Source organism: Calonectris borealis, chromosome 6 (genome assembly GCF_964195595.1).
Source record: "Calonectris borealis chromosome 6, bCalBor7.hap1.2, whole genome shotgun sequence".
In the NCBI taxonomy this organism is placed as follows: Eukaryota; Metazoa; Chordata; class Aves; order Procellariiformes; family Procellariidae; genus Calonectris; species Calonectris borealis.
In genome coordinates this window covers 20109690-20128621 of record NC_134317.1, presented here as the reverse complement: position 1 = coordinate 20128621, position 18932 = coordinate 20109690, and the positions used below count along the sequence as shown (strand labels likewise).

Genomic DNA, 18932 nt, shown 5'->3' with positions numbered 1-18932 from the left:
AGAATATTTATGTTGCTTCCAACCTTTCTTTTTCTGTTCTGCAAATAAAGAGAAATCACTGGCTTCTATCGCTTCTCAAGCTAGAACTATTATTTTAGAAAGAACAGGTATACGTTGAGGAAAAGGCTGTAACTAAACTTGGCCAAACCATTACACTATAGTATAGTATATGCAAGTATTATGTATTTATATACATACATACATTATTACAGTGTGTAGTGTACACGGTAGATATATGTATATATATGCACACACATGTATATATAATGTAAACTGGAGTTCATAAGCTGTCCTTGAGACAGATGATTTATTTTGTCAGTAGGACACATTAGGGCCTGTTGACTTAGGCAAAGGTTTAGATGGGGGATAGAAGTCTTTACTGTGGCCAGGTGTACATGCTTAGTCTGCATGTAAAGGTGAGAGGCATATGCCTGCGTGTAAAAGGTGAGAGGAAAACATACAAAGCTGGCCAAGCTCAAGTGAATAGCCTGGCTGAGCCATGATCCGTGACCTTCGGTAGCTGCCACAGGCTTTCATGGATGATTTCTGATGAACACAGCCCAGAGTAATTACATTCTTTGTAGATTACTTGTTCCTGTGTTCATAGTTATAGGTACTCTGTCATTCAAGGATTAATTACTGTGTAACTTGCAGGTTTTTTGCTTTTACAATATAGTTAGCTTGGAAGCAAGTACAAATATAATAGTGACATTGTAATCAGAGGGACATTGAATAACCATGTGATTATATGATCAAAAATAGGCAGCATTTACACAGAAAATACTGTCCATGATGCAGGCATCTGTATCTAATTCTAATGTTCATGTTTGGGTTACCAAGGTAAAGAACTGTGGCTGTTCTTAAAAACCTGCTTATTTGTTTCAAGTCATTGCAAAAGACAGTATCAGAATAACAGCAAGTTGAATGTGTAGCTAATCTATAAAAAAACCAAAACAAAATAGAACTTTCAGGTCTTATTAGGCATTTTCGTCATACTCTCACTGCCACCTCAGGTGGGTTCTTTCACTTTTTTCCTCCATCTCATTTTAAAGATAGAAGTAGAATTCCCTTAGAACAGGGAATGATTTTATTACACTTGCTCTGCACCTAACAAATAGATATCTAAACATTGCTACCAAGATCCTTGGTAAAACTGGCTGGTGCTTTACTACGAGAAGGCCAAGTTTCTAGAAACTGGGCTAGATGTCAGAAATCTTACTTTGAGTAAACCTAGATGCCTAATTACTGCTGTAGGCTAAAAGAAAATATTTTTGGTATCTTTTTATTAACTTGGGTATGTATAAACCAGTTAATCTCTAATCCCATGGCACCTTTTCATTTCACCAGAGGATCAGGCAACGATTGTTCCCCTTTATGACCCTAATTCTGTACTATATGGCAGTATTGACTTCACTGGAATTATTCTTAATTCACAGAGCTCTTTAGAGAGAAAGAATATCATCAGATCCCTTAAAAATTACTAAAAGTGGGAGAGTAACGTGAGCTTTAAAGTTGCTGATTTGGTGTATTGAAATGTTTTAGTAGCAGTAGATTGCAGGGAAGTCTATTGTCATGTGCTGCTTATGTTTTAGGCATTATTCTGCCTAAAGCACATGTTTGCTGAGGATTTTGTTAGTAGGGAAGTATAAGTTATGCTAATATATATAAAAAAGGCAGGATAGTGTTTAAGAAAAAGAATGAGAAAAAATTGGTATCAAGAAAATCATGTAAATACCACCCATCTGAAAATAAACACAGTCTGCAAAAGGTTACACGAACACAAGCTAGACAAAAAGTGGAACGGTGCTTGTTAGAATCTGACTGACGTATCAAACCCATGGGAAGAGGGGGAGAAGAGGGATATTTATCCAAGGAAGGCTAAGAGTTCTGGAGAGACTTAAAATAGGTTAAGATCCCCTGAAAAACAGTACATGTCTTTCCTCTTCTTTTATGAAACTTCAGTCCTATAATTTTCTTTTTTTTTTACTGAATCAGTCTCACAATAATTTAACTAGTAGGAACAAAGGAAAAAAATTTATCATTAAAGACTGAATCTGTTGATATCTTTCAAAAATTTCCTACCATTGAAGACTATCCTAAAACTACATATCTGAATCTCAGCCATCCCATCAAATGTGATTTACATAGGAAACATAGAAACTATAGAGAGACATTATATGACATAGAGAGTAAAAAGGAAGGTAAAATAAATTGTTTGGCTACAAGGTGTTGAAACTAGCAGTTGTTAAAAATGTCTTTTAATCACTAAACACAGAAGCGATTGCCAATTTGTTATTTACCAAGAGATTTAAATGATTTAAAGCTAAATAAGAAGTAAAATACAATTATTGACAAAACTGATTATATACAATGCTATACATTTTTTTAATTCAATGTACTTTCAGGCAAAAATAATTATTATTTTCTCCCTTAATCTAACTTCTTCTTTTCCTTTGATGTTTTCAAATAAGGTATTTTGGCTTGAACTAGATGTGCTGTTTGGCAGTGATTGTCATACAGTACCGTAATGCTACCATCCTTCCTAAGGTGTTTTCACATAGGAAAAGCAAATGGTATTATAGCCAGGGCTCCGCTATCGGATTATCATATCCCATGATCTCTCTCAAGTGTGAAGCATTTCAGAAGGATTTCAATGCTGTATACATGCCAAAGTTTCCCAAGACCCACAGCTGTCCAATTTCTTGTGGGGTAAAAAATTACATGTAATTTTTTTTGGCTAAGCAGGTATGTTCTACTAACTGGTATTAATTGGCTTGTCTGAAATTCACCCAAGAAAGCGTGTGTATTCAAGCAGCAGCAGCTGTAAGCCTATCAATATTAATATACAACAGAATATTGATAAATCCTGTCTTCCTTTTTCTTTTCCTTTTTCACTTTCAGGGGTTCTTTCTGGCAGTAAAACTTTCACTAGAAGACCACCAGGAGAGACCATAACATACAAAATACAGTCCTGAGGTTAATCAGGTCTAAACCAAGTGACATCCCATCCATCCCAGAAGGTGCTGGATGACAGAAGCTGGATCTTAAGTTAATTCATGAGAACTGATAGGAATAAATTATTCCCTTATGACTATTTAGTCTTTTAAACATGACTATTCCAATTCAAATTATTGAGGCGCACAGTTCGGCTATCACTTGTCCACACGCCCATCTCCTTTGAGCATTGGCTGGTGCACCCACCTTCACTGCCATAGAAACTGAACTAGAACTAAGTTAGTTTATTGTCCTTTGTCAGGATTCATCAAGAGTAGCATTGTAATTTTTTTACTCTAAGATGGGGAAAGGCCAATTAAAACTATAGAAGGCAGACAGTGCTCAATTGTTCCAGGTAATAAGATCTGCCTAACACTTGCCATCTGCACGGTGATTCTACTAGTCCCTATCAAATTACATTTTATATAATAAAATTAAACCAAATTAAATCAAACTTCTTCTGTCTTTATCTCTGTAACAGTTATTCAAATTATCCTGCTCACATGACTACTGGAAAGGAAAACATGCCAGTGCCGAGGATAGAGAGACCCAAAAAAAAGGAAGGGGGAAATCTGGTAACCAAGTAATGATGCCACAAACTTCCACCTGTGAGAAGGATCAGCAAAGTTCCTGTGTTATGCTAGCACAAGGGAGCTGTGGAAGAAATAAAAGTCTTATCCCTGAATGTAAGGAAAGAATTATAGAACTGGAAATACTTTATGGCAGATTAACGAATAACACTGTAAAACATCTAACTCTCATTAGTGAAAAGCAGTGCTGATACAAAGGAGCTCTGAGAGCCAGGAGAAATGAGGCTTCTGTCTAGATAGTTAAGAAAGAAGTACAAAGGGTACAAGCAAAGGCTGTGTTTTTATATTTGATGTTTAGTCCGAAAAGGTTTCAGATATCACAGACAAGTATCCTGCTAGCGTGCATGTGTATGACAGCCTTTTAAAGCGTCAATCAATAATGTATCACTTATGGAACATCTCAAGACTCAGGAATTATATTCATACCATTGATAACTTCAGTTAATGGTAGAAATGGATCCACATGCTTCAGGGAGCCATACGAGGCCAGCACATAGATATTACAGGCAGAAAGCACAAGTAGCAGAATTTATACCTCATCTGCACATTCTGGATAATCAGAAATCAAGTCTCAGTATACCTGAAAACATCAAACATACCATTATAGGATCATATGATAATACAGTTGTGAGGGACCTCAGGAGGTATCTAGTGCAGCTTCCTGCTCAAAACAGTGTCAGTGATGAGGTGTGAGACCAGGTTGTTTAGGACTTGATCCAGTTAGGTCCTGAGAACTTCCAAGGAAGGGCACTGCACTGTTTCTCTGGGCAATCATCATGTTTACGTGGGATTAGCAGAGAAAGGACTATTGCAGCACTAAATGGGATTATATTTTTGTCCTAACCTGAAGACGTGTTTGGCACCTCCTCACCTCAAAGGATGTATATACCTAGACTGGGACCTTTGACATGGTCTGAAAATTGATGTTCACTTTCAAGTGAATCACAGCAGTCTTGAGTTTTCAGGAGTGAGTGCAATGAAATCACTATTTGAGATGATCGCAATTTCTGCCTCAGAACAGCCTTCTGATTTCGAATGTCCACTTCCCAAAATGTTACTATTCCCTAGGGAACAAAAATTACGTTTTACTAAGAAAAATTCAAAATGCCGTTGGGAAATATTTCCTATCAATATTCGATATAACTTCGTGGGTTTTTTTTTTTCATGATCAATTGGGACTGAAGATGAAAACAAGGCCTATGTTTTCAGCAGTAGAGTTTTGCATCTCAGTCTGCCCCTGGATCTGCCAGGGTGTGGAAGTTTTGGAAGTCTACAGGACAGTTTGGATAGGCAATCATCAGAGTTGCACATTACTGTCCTAACTTGACACAAGAACATGGTGGATTTTAAACCCCAGATGTGCTTTCTCTCCAGCTATTGACCCAGCACATGAGGGAAATGGGTAAATGAATATTTATCTAGTTCAAATGGCATAACAATTAATTAGTGTATGTTTGCATTGATCTTTTTTTTTCAAGAGTTGTGAAACTAGGCTTTCAAAAACACCTGTGAATAGCCTGGCTACCAAGCCAAAGCATAGTTTCTGAGTGACTGTTTTGGGTGCTACAGAATGTACAGAAGACCTCCTCTTTCAAAAAGCATACCAGAATAGTTTGGCTATTATACTGTGAAAATAAGTGGTATATAAATAGTAAAAATTATCATAATCATCAACAGAATGAATATCTCTAATGTGATCTAATATGCACCTGTCTTAAATCACTTAACAAAGAATGATAAATGGAAAAGATGTGAAATAAATGAATGTGTAAAGATGAAGAAATCTTGCTATTTCTGAATATATTTTTGGGTATAGCAGTGCTTTTATTACTCTTTACAGGCAGAAAAGTTGACTTTCATCCAAAATTATTATTCATCTTGCCAAACAACTTGCACTGGATGGTAGTCAAGCGCTGGAAAAAGTAGGAGGGGACTGACAACGTATATCTTACTTGTATTGCCGTGAAATAGACATAATGGCAGAGATAGGAAATCCGGAGAGATTATTTAAATAAATTCCATCTTAGGCAGCAAAAGACCGTTTCACAAAACAACATATGTCATTTGAGTGTCTCTTTCTGTCATCATAGATTACGAGCAAAACTCTCACTTGCCAAGTACCTGCAGTTTGTATTGGCTTCAGCAGGGTTATTGAATACAGTCCTTAGCACTGATGAAAAATCTAGCCATTCGTTTGCAGCTGCATCAATATAATTCTGGAGGTGCTAGCTTTAGACAGGCACCCGGGTTTGAAATGTGGCCTATATTACACGTATTTTATCTGCAGAGACAGCAGATCAGCTCATACACTACCTTTGTGGTGGAAAATGTTGTTTCAGGATATGGGTATCTCTTCAAATGAATCTCTTCAAACACTAGGTTTTGTAATATAATTGGCCATGATCTCGTGCTATGATATTATGAAAGAAAAGTGGGAATATTGAAAGAGAAATATGTGACCTGGATATTTGCAGATTATTGTTGACAGCAATGTGAACAACAGCACTGATAAGTACAGTGTCAGGAATAATTATTCTATATGATTCTGGACTCTACACAGTTAGAGAGAAATATTTTTACTGTGAGAATAATACTGAAAAATTAAATGTGGAAAAATACAGTTGTAGGGAGAAAATACACATGCCAGGTGGAGAAAGCTTCGCCTACAGAACTGAGTGTTAGAATATGCTAATAATAAAATTGTTAATGACTAAGTGAGCACAGTGTAGAAACTGCAGTTACCTTATTTAGATGAAGTGACTGTGTAAAGTATGTTAAGAGAATGCAGAAAGAGCAAAGAAGGTATAGAACACTAAAAATGAAAAAGCATACTCTGCTTGCCAGGGCTTTCTGATTAACATAGAAACACAATGTACTACTACGAAGATATTTAGGGAAAAAAAAAAATCACCTTCCTGAAGCCAGTATGGAGCCATTGGCACTAAAGGCTCAAACTGTTTTAGTGGTTTTTTTCTTCTGAGTGAAATAGGAATTTATTTGCTATGCTGCATTCTGGGACACCATATCCAAATTTATCAAGTTCACTGCTCTCTGATTGAGGTCTACAAAGTCTTTGGGGATGTATAACAATCATTCTTAGGAACAGTGGAAACATCACTCTCAGGAAACACCTAAGCTGGACTAAATATCTGAAACTGTACTTAGAGTTGTGGAAATAAATTTTTATTTTTTCCCCCTAAACTGTTTGAATTTATATTTATTTTTGGCTACCAAAGTTTACTGCAAGTTATAATTTCTGGCCAGTTTCAGCCTCTTCTGTTGTACCCTTTGACCCTGGATTATGAAACTGTCTCTATTCTTCATAACAGACAGTTAATTTCTGGTCCATTTATAATTCCCTCTACCTGTTCTCTCTATCCCCCTGTCTCTGAAGCTGAAATACACAAAAAACCTAACTATAACCAGTAGATAAGAGTCAGGCAAGGAAGAGAGAAAGGTGAAATTCATGGGAAACATGGCACAAAGGTTTCTAGGTGGAAGGGAATGAAATTTATCCACAATTACAACAGATCAGCCCAAGGAAGGGAAGCAAAACAAAACCCATATTTAATTATTAAAATAAATACTCTACTAAGATTATGTGTACTGCACACTGGTGCCCAAAAGGAACCACTTTATATGCTTCAAAGCTGCATTTTATTGATCTTAAAGTGAACCTGTGGTGGGAAGAAATTTATATATGATTACTGATTGAAAATCAGATATTGCCCATAGGAGATAAAAGGCCTCACTGCCTCCTGGTCACTCTCAAGAAAAATGTCTAACATGAACCAAGCTCCTTCAGAGCAGCTGCTGTCCTTTTCGCCCCTACAGCTCTTCAGCAATGACTCACTGTCAGTTGCTGCAGGGCAGAGGAAGGAAAAGAGGAGCTCTGGCTATCTACTGCTTGCTAAGCTAGCAGCATATGGAAACGCTGTCAGAGCAGGAATTCAGCTGCCATGGCCTGATCCGACAAAAAAGGCTGAGGAATAGAAATACTCTTCTTCATCTCGTGACCTCTCTGAGGTTAACCCACCAGCAAAGCGGTACCATATCTACAGAGCTGCTTGGGAACAGGGATTCCATTTAGTGAAAGATTTTGATATGGCACATTTTTATTTATTATTGCTTAGAAATGAAACCATTTGAAATCCTCTGTGAAAGGAAATTGTGTCTGCACAGAATGTGCTAGAGCTACACACCCTCGTTCAGGCTAGCTCTCCTCATGGTTTTCTCTGGGGACACAAACCCTGGAACCCTTCTTCAGTTGAACTAGGAGGAACTTCAGCAAAACCAGAAACCTTGCAACCTCAGGAAGCTCTACACCACTGCTCTGCTTTAATTGGCATTAGGATGAGAGCCAGGAATCACCATAAATCTGCTCCAAATACAAGGTGCCCTTTTTCATCATTATTGATAAAAACACATGTGGAATGTGCAGACGTAGAAGAAGAAATCCTAACTACACAGTTTACCTAAGAGAGAAGCTAAGAAAAGGAATGAACTTCACCTGACAGATGGCAGTCCTATCACTTAATGTTTGAATATACTGTGGAGAAGACAGTGGGAACTTGGGTACAAAGAGAATTAGTTTTAGAAATCTACGGATCTAGTTAAATGAATAACTTACAGACAATAATTTACTTTTTTCATGCTCTAGCAATGAATGCACACAGATCAGAATTTGCTCCTTTTTCCAGCTCACTCCATATTTGTAACGCATACACTTCTGAAGAGATCAAACTTCAGATATGTGATCTAGTCATAATAGTTCTTACATGAACTGTTATTCTAAAATATCATCCCTGAATTTCTGTTATGATGGAAAATAGATTACAGAGAATGCACATATTTATCTTCAATTACATTTCCCGCAGTACAGAATTACTCACAAATATATGGAGCAGGGTATTGCTTTTGTATAGCATTAAAATTCCTCTATATACAGTATGAGGAAAAGAATAAATTAATAGAAGTATGTTTCATGTCTTGCTTAATTAGATTCAACATTCTTTCTGGAATGACGGCTGCCAGAATGACGGACATAGCATTGTAATCTAGCTGGAAAATCTTCGAGAGGCACAGCACATGCTGGGGTCATTTCTGTCACTCTTAATTGGCCAGAGGGGGTCAGCACGGAGTAATCTGGGGCACCCATTACTGGCCAAGAACCCAGGGAAACAAGATGAGCGTCTAAATAATGTAAACCCTCAAAGCAAGAGCCCACACCAAAACTGTGGCTTAATATGAGGGAATGAAACCCTGTGGTGAGACAGAGAGATATTGAAAGAGTCTCTCAGAGGAAGAAGTGGAAGCCTCATTGCTTGAATAATTTAAATCCTAAATGAATAATAGAAACGCAAATATACTGAAGGGAACGATCCACTGGCAGGGCATTGAGTAGATGGATATATTGATGCTTTTTATAATTCTGTTTTCATGACCTGTACGTACTATTTCCAAAATGATCCTAAGTCATGAGGTTTTGAATCCCTAGGCATTCTAACATAGCACGTAATAACAGCAATGTATACTGTAGAATAACAAACTTAACTTTTTATGAATCCTTTCAGAAAAAGTTAAGTTGCCTGCTCTCTTACTGTTTTGCCATGTGATGTTACCTTTATCAGTCTAGGAAATTTAGCTCACAGAAGTTCTGCTATTATAGATTTTGCATTTATAATTCATACTCTTGTCATCAAATTACAGTCCCTCAATATACATTGAACAAAATACAAAATAAGTATAAGATATCTTTTTTTTTCCTACTGAGGGATTAAACTAGCTGTAAAATTAGAAATTTGAAATCACTTTTTAGAGCATAATTTGATGTGGACACTTCTTTTGTCCTTTTGTGATACTAAAATCTTGATTCCTTTCTCCCACTGAGATAGCTGAAGTCCTGAATACTAATATGACCCATATGCAGACTCAATGAAGAAGTAAACCTTAAGGCCAAATACAATAATCACATCTATGCAATCTTATTGACATCCGTAGTCTTGCTAGAAATAGCTTTTTTTTAGAGAGCAAAAGTGAAACACAAAATAACCATAATCAGACTTCATTCAAGGTGAATTTTGTAACAATGATAATGAAATATTCCCATTTTGCAATGTAGGCTACTGTGTGGCTTTAGGATTAGGAAAGACTTACTAGTCCTGGGGCATCAGCGCAGTACAAGCAAAGACAAGTTACTGCTAGAAGGAGCCAGCTCTGGCAGCAGCAACTGCCACCACACGCACCCTATGCCTCTCTCGGTAGCATCAGCAGAGATTTGCTGTTTGGCTGCACATGATGTTCAAACAGCTGATTTCTCTCTTCTCCAACAGAGGTAATTTGGCAGTCTGTTGTCCAAGGCAACTGCATACTTTGCCTGTGGCTAAAGCCCAGCCAGTCATAATCTAATTGATGATCATTATTATTGTGGAGGATTAAAACAAAATCTAGAGCTATAACTTGAAATTTTGGAAAGACATTGAACAGGAAAAAGACAAGGAAGAAAGAGTGATAAAAACCAAAAGCTGATGATTAAGAGACATAAATCTGTCAAGGAATCACGAAGGCCACCTTAGCATAAAACGGGATACGAAATAAAGTTTCAATATTTCACTTGACAGGTCTGAAGACACTCTCAGCCTTATTTAAAATTGGAAGCATATATAGCATAGATGGATGAATAAATGACAGGGCACACAGGATATACATGGTAAAAGCAACACAGATATCCCATGCTAGCTGGAAAAATGGGGGGGAAAAAAGAAGAAAAAAAAAGAAAGAAGAAAAAACCCAAGAACTATCAAGATTTAACACTATATTGCTCCAGTACAAAAAGTGTTTATTCAAATGAGAATGCACTAGTAAACTTCTGTCTACAGGAGGGCAAGACATAGAATCACAACAATAATGAAATGGAAAACATAGGACTTTGAAAAGTAACAACATATGGTTAAAGATTATTTAAGCTGGAAGAGGAAAGACATTTCTCCTAGAGAGAGTCTCCTGGAGCATCAAAGAGTAAAAGGCATAGTAAAGTATGATAAGAAGGATGGACTAAAACCAACAGTCTCTTTTACCTTTATTTTCACCAAATATATGATGGGTAATATGATTAGAGCCATTTCCCCAGAGTTATCTTTTCCTAATGATAACAGGTTTAATTGCTAAATGCCAAGATGCTGAAACAGATTAATAACACATCTCCAGCCACATATTGCTCTAAATTCTCTTAAGGAACTTGAGAGGGAAGTAGTTAAAATGCCGGCGAAAACCTTGAAATCACTATTCCAAAATCAGCTGCTATCCTTGAGGCCAGGAAATGCCGTATATAATTTTGCTGCGTAGCAGCAGTGTTCACGGGGGGGCTATTGCTGGGCTGCGGCGGGGGTGGTGCCATGAGGGGCAATGCCACAAGGGGGCAGAGGACAAGGGATCAGTCGTGCGGGATGGATTTTAGCTCCGGAGACACCCTCCCTCGGTATTTTGGTCTCTTGCAGAGCTGGCAACTGTACGACTTTATAGATAAAACATATATCTCCATGGCATTCTCCATTTCTTTCATCACACTAGGGAGGCACATTTATGATGAATTCAAACTTTCCCACTTGCATGCATATTTTCCCAATCAAATGCAAATCCTTTCACACTACTTTCTCTGTGTTAGTGGTAAATTGTCCAGTTTTAATATATTTTTCTCTCTCACTTCTCTCGCTATTGGCTTGCTACGGAAAGCATATGCATACATAAAGCATTATACACAATGAGTATTAAGCACTCCAGGAGCAACAGATCATCTACAAGACTGCGGGGATGTAAATCACCGAAATGAAGGATTTTCTGATGCCACCTATTGCTCATGTAGTTATTACATCCCATCATTCTTGTGAATTCATGCCCTGCTAAAAAACACATCTCAGATCTTGTCTTTCAGCAGCAGTTATCTTGCTTTGACTTTTGATTAGTTCCTGATCAGGTTCTGAACTAACCAAGGTTGGGGGAAAAAAAAAAAAGGATTCTGCTTAATGTACATTCACACAATCAACATCAAACTTCTAGCTACCATCAGGAGACAGAACAGAAAAGGAATTCCAGAGCCATGGGGTTCTGGCCCCTCCTATTTCAGTTCTCAGGCAAGCATAGTGTGCCTCTCAAATTTAACATGAAAAGATGGGCTTTCAGTGAGATTTGAATTCTCAAAATATTTTTTTATTTTTTAATTTTTTTTTTTCCAGCCAGGCACTTAAAGCACTGGACTCCAGAATCTACTGGCCTGTAGTTCATCTAGTTTGCTACTAACTGGTGAATACTAGAAACAAACACAGGTTGTTCAGTACAGATCACAATTTTATTGTGATTATTTTCTATTGCTGTTACAGAAATATCAAAGTGCCATTTTTTTTAATGTAAAAATGAGAATGATGTCACTGCTGGCTTGACTAGATGTTAGGTATTATATAAAGTGTTAAAATAAATATGCTCCTCTCACTTTATGTACACGAGTTCTACTGCTGTCTTTGGGAACTTGAATACATTTTTGGGGCAATATATGGATGTTCTTGGTCAAGACAAAGAGCAGAAAGAGAAAAATTCAACCTGCAGCCTCATCCACTGTCCAAATGACATGAAAAGTGAGTAAAAATATTGTAAAAGTTTTATTCTCTAGTGCTGGTCAGAGACAAAAAAATGTTGTACATCTCCAAATATTATGCTTACAAAGAATATATGACTGTAATTCCTTTGATTTATACCTCTGAGTACAGAGATTAAAACATTTGCTTCTGTAAATAAGCACTCACTTCCTAAGATTGATTACGTACCTGATTACATACCACTTAATGTAGCTGAGGCTTTGTAATTAGTACACAGTCAATTACTATGCAGCCTTCTAAATACAATTTATGTATATATAAATGATATTTTCAGACATCATTTACAGTTGTGTAAATCCGGAATGATTCCACTGAGATTAAATTAAATTAGTCCAGAAATGTACCCACATACTCAACAGCCTGTGTCCCTCCTCTGATAAATAGGGAGGATGACACACGGTAACAGCGAAACAAAGGCCACACCTGAGAAAAGCCCACGGGAATAAGGAAACACCTGTTTGCGTTGCGGAAGAACAGGTGGGAGGCGGTGGTTTGCCGGCTCAATATCCTGTGCTTGCTATTACAAAGAACGGTGAGCAGGTGCCTCTCTTTTTTTCCCTGTGAGTTTATTAAGAAGCCGCCGCTGCTTTGCACTGCCCTGGAGATGCCTTTCCAGCATCGCATGGCTGCCCCCAGCTCCCTCCCCTGTCACCTGGCCGAGGTCCCCAGGCGCTCGCCGTGCCCGTGCTGAACGCACACCGTTCTGCCTGCTGGGTAGTGCGGGAAGCCTTAATTACAACCTGAAAATAAGGCTCGCTTCCCCCGGGAGCTTCCCGAGTTATCCTGTGGGGTGGGAGAAGCTAAGAGGAGCGAGGGAGGAGGCAGGCGCTCCCCGGGCCCGGCCGCGGGCGGCGGCGTCTCCGTGCGTGCCGGCCGGGCGGCCTCAGCACCACGGCCAGCTCCGAGCGGGCGGCGCGCCCGGCCCGGCCCCGTGGCCCCGACCCCGGCCCCGGGCGGCGGGGCGGAGCCCGGCCCTGGGACGCCGCTCCCGCGGCGGGGCGGCCTCGGTGCCCGCTCGGTCCCCGCCCCGGGCCGGGCGAGGGCTGCCTGCCGGAGCTCAGCCCCCCGCACCCGCGGGGACCCGGCGCGCCCTCCGCGCTGCCCTGTCGGCCCCGAGCGGAGCCTCGCACCTGCTCGGCACCCGGGGAGCAGCGCTCGGCGCCGGGGGGATCCCCCCTCCTCGGCAGGAGGGGTGCGTGGGGCGAGGGAAGTCCCCGTCTGGGTCACGCTGCGGGAGGAGAGGGCGATCCCTTCCATCGGGGCGGGGAAGGATGCCGAGGGCTCCGGTGGTCCCTTCCCTCCCCGCCCCCCCATCGCTCAAAATCGACCCCCACTCGCGCCTCCCCCCCAGACGGGGCGTGTACAAAGCTCCCTCCCTCCCCCGCCCCGGCAGCGCCTGGGGCTCCCCGGCGGGCCACGCTCAGGGGCCGCGAAAGGGCCGGCGGTGCCGGGAGGGCGGAGAAGCTGGGGCGGCCGGAGGTGGCGGGGCCCCCCCGCCGCCAGCGCCCTCGGTCCCCGCTGCCCCCCTGCAGCCGCAGCGGTGGGGGATGTGGCACGTCGCGGTGCTGCCGGGGTGTAGCTCATTCCCGATGCCGCTGTTTGTCGCTGAGTTTTGAAGAGATTTATTGGCTGGCTCTTGCTAAGCCACGCTTGAGTAATCCGAGCTGCTGCGCGCCGTGGTGAAGCCCGGAGGGGGGAACGTCACTCCCTCTGGCAGCGGAGCAACATTAGTCTTCCAGCCCTCTAACCATCACTACAGCGTCGGAAACTGCCGGGTCACAGCCATTTGCTTTGGAAAATTGGCGATGTTTGGTGCTAGAGATCGATTACCCTTGTAATCTTCCCCCCCCACCTCCTCCTGCTTACCCCACCCCTACCCGCCCCAGACAATAGCGTCCGAGCTCCTCCAGGAAAAAAATAGAAAAGAAAGCAAGGAAAAAAAGAAAGAAAAAGAAAGAAACTGAGGGATGGATCTGACTCCGATAGGAAAAGCGTGTATCTAGATGTGGTGCTAATGGGAAGAGATTTCCGAGCTCCAGAGGACGATGATTTGTCACAAAGGGTAGCTGGCTCGGTGCTTTGGGCTGGAGCTGTATAGGAGATCCTTGGAGAAGTCATTGTGCAGAGAAAACCGAAGACCTGTACAAACATGCCTGTTCGCAGAGGTCATGTGGCACCACAAAATACATTTTTGGGTACAATCATACGAAAATTTGAAGGGCAAAGTAAGTTCTCTCTTTCTATCTATTTTGCTACAGTACTTCGATTCTGCGTGTGACTAAATGGACAGCGGCTCCAGACTATTTTAAGTTTGTAGCTTGTAAAGAAAACCCTAGAGGTGAGGAGGGGATCCCTGGCAGGAGTAACATTGGTTTTGATCTACAATACAGATTACTGACTTGAATTATTGGGCTATTTTTTTCCCCGTTTCAAGGAATAGTTTTTATCTTTGACTGAATCCATATTGTATAGCTATAGAAGTTATATCTCTTACCTTGTTCGGAACTGGTGAGTTGGCTCTAAAAGCAGAGTGTACAGCCTTGCTGCCTGTGCAATGTCTAAAAAAATCAGCTAGAGCTATTATTATTGTTGTTGTTGTTATTGTTGTTATGATTATTAATTATCATTGTCCTTTCAAAATAAAGCAGAACAGTCAAACTTTGATTTAGAGGAAACAGGTAATATGCAGAGGAGTTATTAAAGGAAAAATACTCTCTTACCTTGTTGTCATGACTGCATTTTAATATAGCTGTCAAATATTTCTGCTTTGTTTATGCAAGCCTAAAATATCTATCAAACCAGTACAAATGCATCCTCAGGGAGAGTCTGTGAGATCTTTTCCAATGCAGCAGTTTACTACCTGTCGAGGAGGCTGAAGCTGAAGTGTTTTTCCTGGCTGGAACTCTGGTTTACTGTTAACAGTAGGAAGGAATGTTTAAAATGAATTTCATTTAGAAACAGTCGTTTTGATATATGTACATGTATTTAAATATTTAGCATATTTTTAGTATCAGTCTGGTGCAAACCCTTACAGCTAACTCCAGTTACCAATTTAATATTTATATTATTTGAGAAAAAAATGAAGACAGTGTTTGTAGTCAGAATTTATCTAAATGCTAAGTCAGTGTTGCTACTTGACTAAAGTTTTTATGCAGTAAAGTGTATATATTTTGAAGAGAATAAAGCACTACCTACTGACTAGGCAAGTGATACTGAAAATACAGCATGATTGAAAGACCGTAGAAAAGGCAAGAATGAAATCTGTATTTTTCTCTCCAAATATTTCACTGTGTTCAAAGACAGAATATCTTTAAAATTTTCAAGACTTGTACTGCTAACTTGGTGCCACGTAAAAAGTCTGTTATAAAGCAAGGGACCTACTAGTGTGATTAAGTAAGCAGAAATTCATGTTATTAACAGTAAATATATCAAAACTGCACATTTATAATTACAATGGGAATAGTGTGTTATAGTGGTAAACAGAAACAAATGAAATAAAAGCTGAAAACTTTTGAACCTTTCTGTCAGGTGAGGGTTTGGGAAAGGATGATGGACTGAGGCACAGAACTTCAGCGGACTGTGCAAAGTGTTTCCAACATCACAATCGTTGGTTTTCACGAACCATCATACTCCTTTCTTTTTACTACGAAATATTTTCTCTTATAAATGTAACTTCTACAACAATCACAGAGGAAAAAAAAAACTTATCGTGTTATTTTTTAGATAGTTTTGTTAAAATACTGACTATAAACTTGCTGTCATTCACCTCAACGAAAATCCCCACAGAGTAAACTGAGCTGGTTGGACCTTATCCCAGGCAGCCCTTCACTTGAGTAGAGCCCCCTTCCCAAGGCCCCTCTTCCCCCCAAAGAAGGTGCTAACTTTTCAAGTACTTTCCTGGAGTTATGCCTGACAGGATGGCGCTCATCAGCTGGGTTTCAGTGAAGGTAAAAAAGACAAAATTTTGAAGTCAAAAGGAGTTTTGCAAAAGACTTGCATAATCTGGTTTTATTTCCTTAAAATACAACTACCTTCATCTTTAATGTATTCTAAATTTATTGAAGTTTTTTTTTAAAAAAAATGGATCAAATTAGCTACATTAAATGACTGAAAATCTCTGCATTTCAGGCATCCCAGTGAAAAGAAGGGTTGTTTAGCATCCATCCATGCAATCGACACTTTATGAAATGTTGAAAGAGTACTAAAAAATGCATCACTTTCTTTTATTGCAGATAAAAAATTCATCATTGCTAATGCTAGAGTGCAGAATTGTGCTATCATCTACTGCAATGATGGGTTCTGTGAGATGACCGGGTTCTCCAGGCCAGATGTCATGCAGAAACCTTGCACCTGTGATTTTCTTCATGGGCCAGAGACCAAAAGACATCATATTGCCCAAATTGCTCAAGCACTGCTGGGGTCAGAGGAGAGGAAAGTAGAAGTCACCTATTATCACAAAGATGGTAAAGTCTGTTTTTATTTTCAAGACTTTGTGTGTGTTTGGTTATCAGTTGATTGGTAAAAGAAGTGTGTGTGATCTGCTGGCCAGACCCTTTGCTGGGGTAGTGTTGTAATTTCTCTGAAGTCCAGTGAAGTACACTTATGTATACCAGTAAGGGAATCTGGCCTGAAAGTAGGGGTGTATAGAGTATATCCCTGTTCGCTGGCTCTAACAGCTGAATGAAGCTAGCACTGTGTTTGCAACTGTTGAACAAAAGTTCTCCTTTCGGTTGGTTTAAAGCAGATCTATATCTCCTAAAGTAAACAGCCCTACAAAAAAGAACAGATAACACGGGCATAGAGGGGACATCCTGTGAATGTTAATTTTTATGAACTGTTTCATCTCACAGGCCATAGGAATGGTGTATCAGTCTCAGGGGGCTTAACTCTGCCTGCCTCACACAGTTGGAACTGTACCTTGACTTAAATGCAGTATTTCACTGGAAAAAGTACGACAATGTTAAAAGTAGTAAAAATTGGCCTATTGTGAAGAAAGCATTAGCTTATAAAGAAAGGGACAAGTCTTTTTCAGAGACGAGATATTGTGGAGTACCTACAACTGAACCACAGAAGTTGTCCTAGAACTATGCTGTCAGAGTAAAAATTTTGGGACGGCTAAACTACGAAGAGTTTCCCTGTTATTCAGTGAAGACTCAATATATGTCTGATAACACTATTGCTAATATAAGGAAGAATGGCTAAATCTGCTATGCTGATGCTTTATTCCTGTTAAGAGCATAAAATGAATAAATGACTGTATTTGCAGATTAAAAAATGCATATGCATGAAAACTAATTATGATATATAATAGTTATATGTAGGGTTTGGTTTTTTTTTCCCTAAGTACCCAGGGTTATTTACAGAAACATCTGTCTTTCAAACAAATCCAAGTAATGGATAAGTGTGGTGTACCTTATTCTGTCTCTTGCTGTGTACACTCTTGGGAGAAGGAAAAGGAAATTCATATTCAAATGCTGAGCTTAAATTAGTTCTGGAGTGTGGTGTTTGCATCAATTTTAGAATCACATGCAATGGATACTCGTGCATTTTAAAGTCACAGAGTTAAATGCTGTTCTCAATAATTCTGTTGTTATCTCGGAGAGACTTAAGTAATAGCATTTTTAGCTTAGGCTGGTATAATTCAGATAGGACTCGGGCCAACCATTCTATAAGCATATTATTCTTAGCACATTCTCAGTAGAGGCCTTTATTCGTAGATCTGGTTCGGTGGTCTGGAGCAGATTTTGGCCAAGATTTGTTGTTGTACCTGTGCCTTGAACATAGATTTCTCACCGTGTGTCTTTTGCATATCTAGCCTGTGTTTGTTTTAACTTGGCGTGTGTTAAAAATAATATTGCAAAAGGAGAATGTCATTGCTAACTTTCACAGCCACCAGCCTGGAGCACTGTTTTGAGATCTGGTCATTTAAAAGTGCTTCAGTTTCCCAAGATATTAGGAGGGAGGGAAAGGCGCTTAACCAAAGTACTGCTTATCTGTCAATTACCGTAAAGATATATGTTTCTAAAATGCTGAATTCTGGCATCATGCAGCACACCATAATCTGTTTGAAGCAAACCAAAGTAAAACTGTCTGTAAAAATTATCATATCTTTTGTAAACAGTTTTGAATTTTGAAGCACATTATAAATTAGAGTTATGGATTATTCAGTGTAAATAATCTTATGCATAAGGGTTCTCAGTAACTTCACTTCTGTGAATAGTTTGTTTAAATTACTAGACCATATATTTGAAGGTTAAGGCATTTCAAAAGCTACAGACAATAGTTCTAGCCAAATTTGAGTTGAATTCCTCAAAATTTTACTGGTCAAAATGAGAACAGGACTTACCATGTGCACTATATGCACTGCTAAATTTAAACAAATACAGGTGAATTATTTTGAATTGTAAATATCATTTAAAATATCAAGTCACTGATTACAGGCAAAAATCAACAAAATACAAGATAGGTCTGACACTGAAATGCATACATGTCTAAGAGCTTGATCATTTGTATATACAGACTTTTGTTTCATTCCACATAATGTTCAATTTCTTTACAAAATGTGATAAAAAGATCTGAAGTTTATGTGGTATCATAAAATTGATGCTACCTATATGATGGATATAATAAATGTCAGTAAATGTATTCTGTAGTTATTTTAAATTACTGAAAAGGTATACTTCACTTTTCATCTTCACTT

The 18932-nt window shown here is 39.4% G+C and overlaps 1 protein-coding gene across 1 annotated transcript in view; it reads left to right on the top strand.

Moving 5' to 3' along the window:
• The first annotated feature begins 13619 nt into the window (after window positions 1–13619).
• KCNH7 (potassium voltage-gated channel subfamily H member 7) overlaps window positions 13620–18932 on the top strand; it is a 247607-nt gene continuing 242294 nt past the window's right edge. The window contains exons 1-2 of the mRNA XM_075153093.1: window positions 13620–14457; window positions 16465–16695. Of these exons, the coding sequence (XP_075009194.1) occupies window positions 14382–14457; window positions 16465–16695 (307 nt within the window). The 5' untranslated portion in view covers window positions 13620–14381. The remainder of the gene's footprint in view (window positions 14458–16464; window positions 16696–18932) is intronic.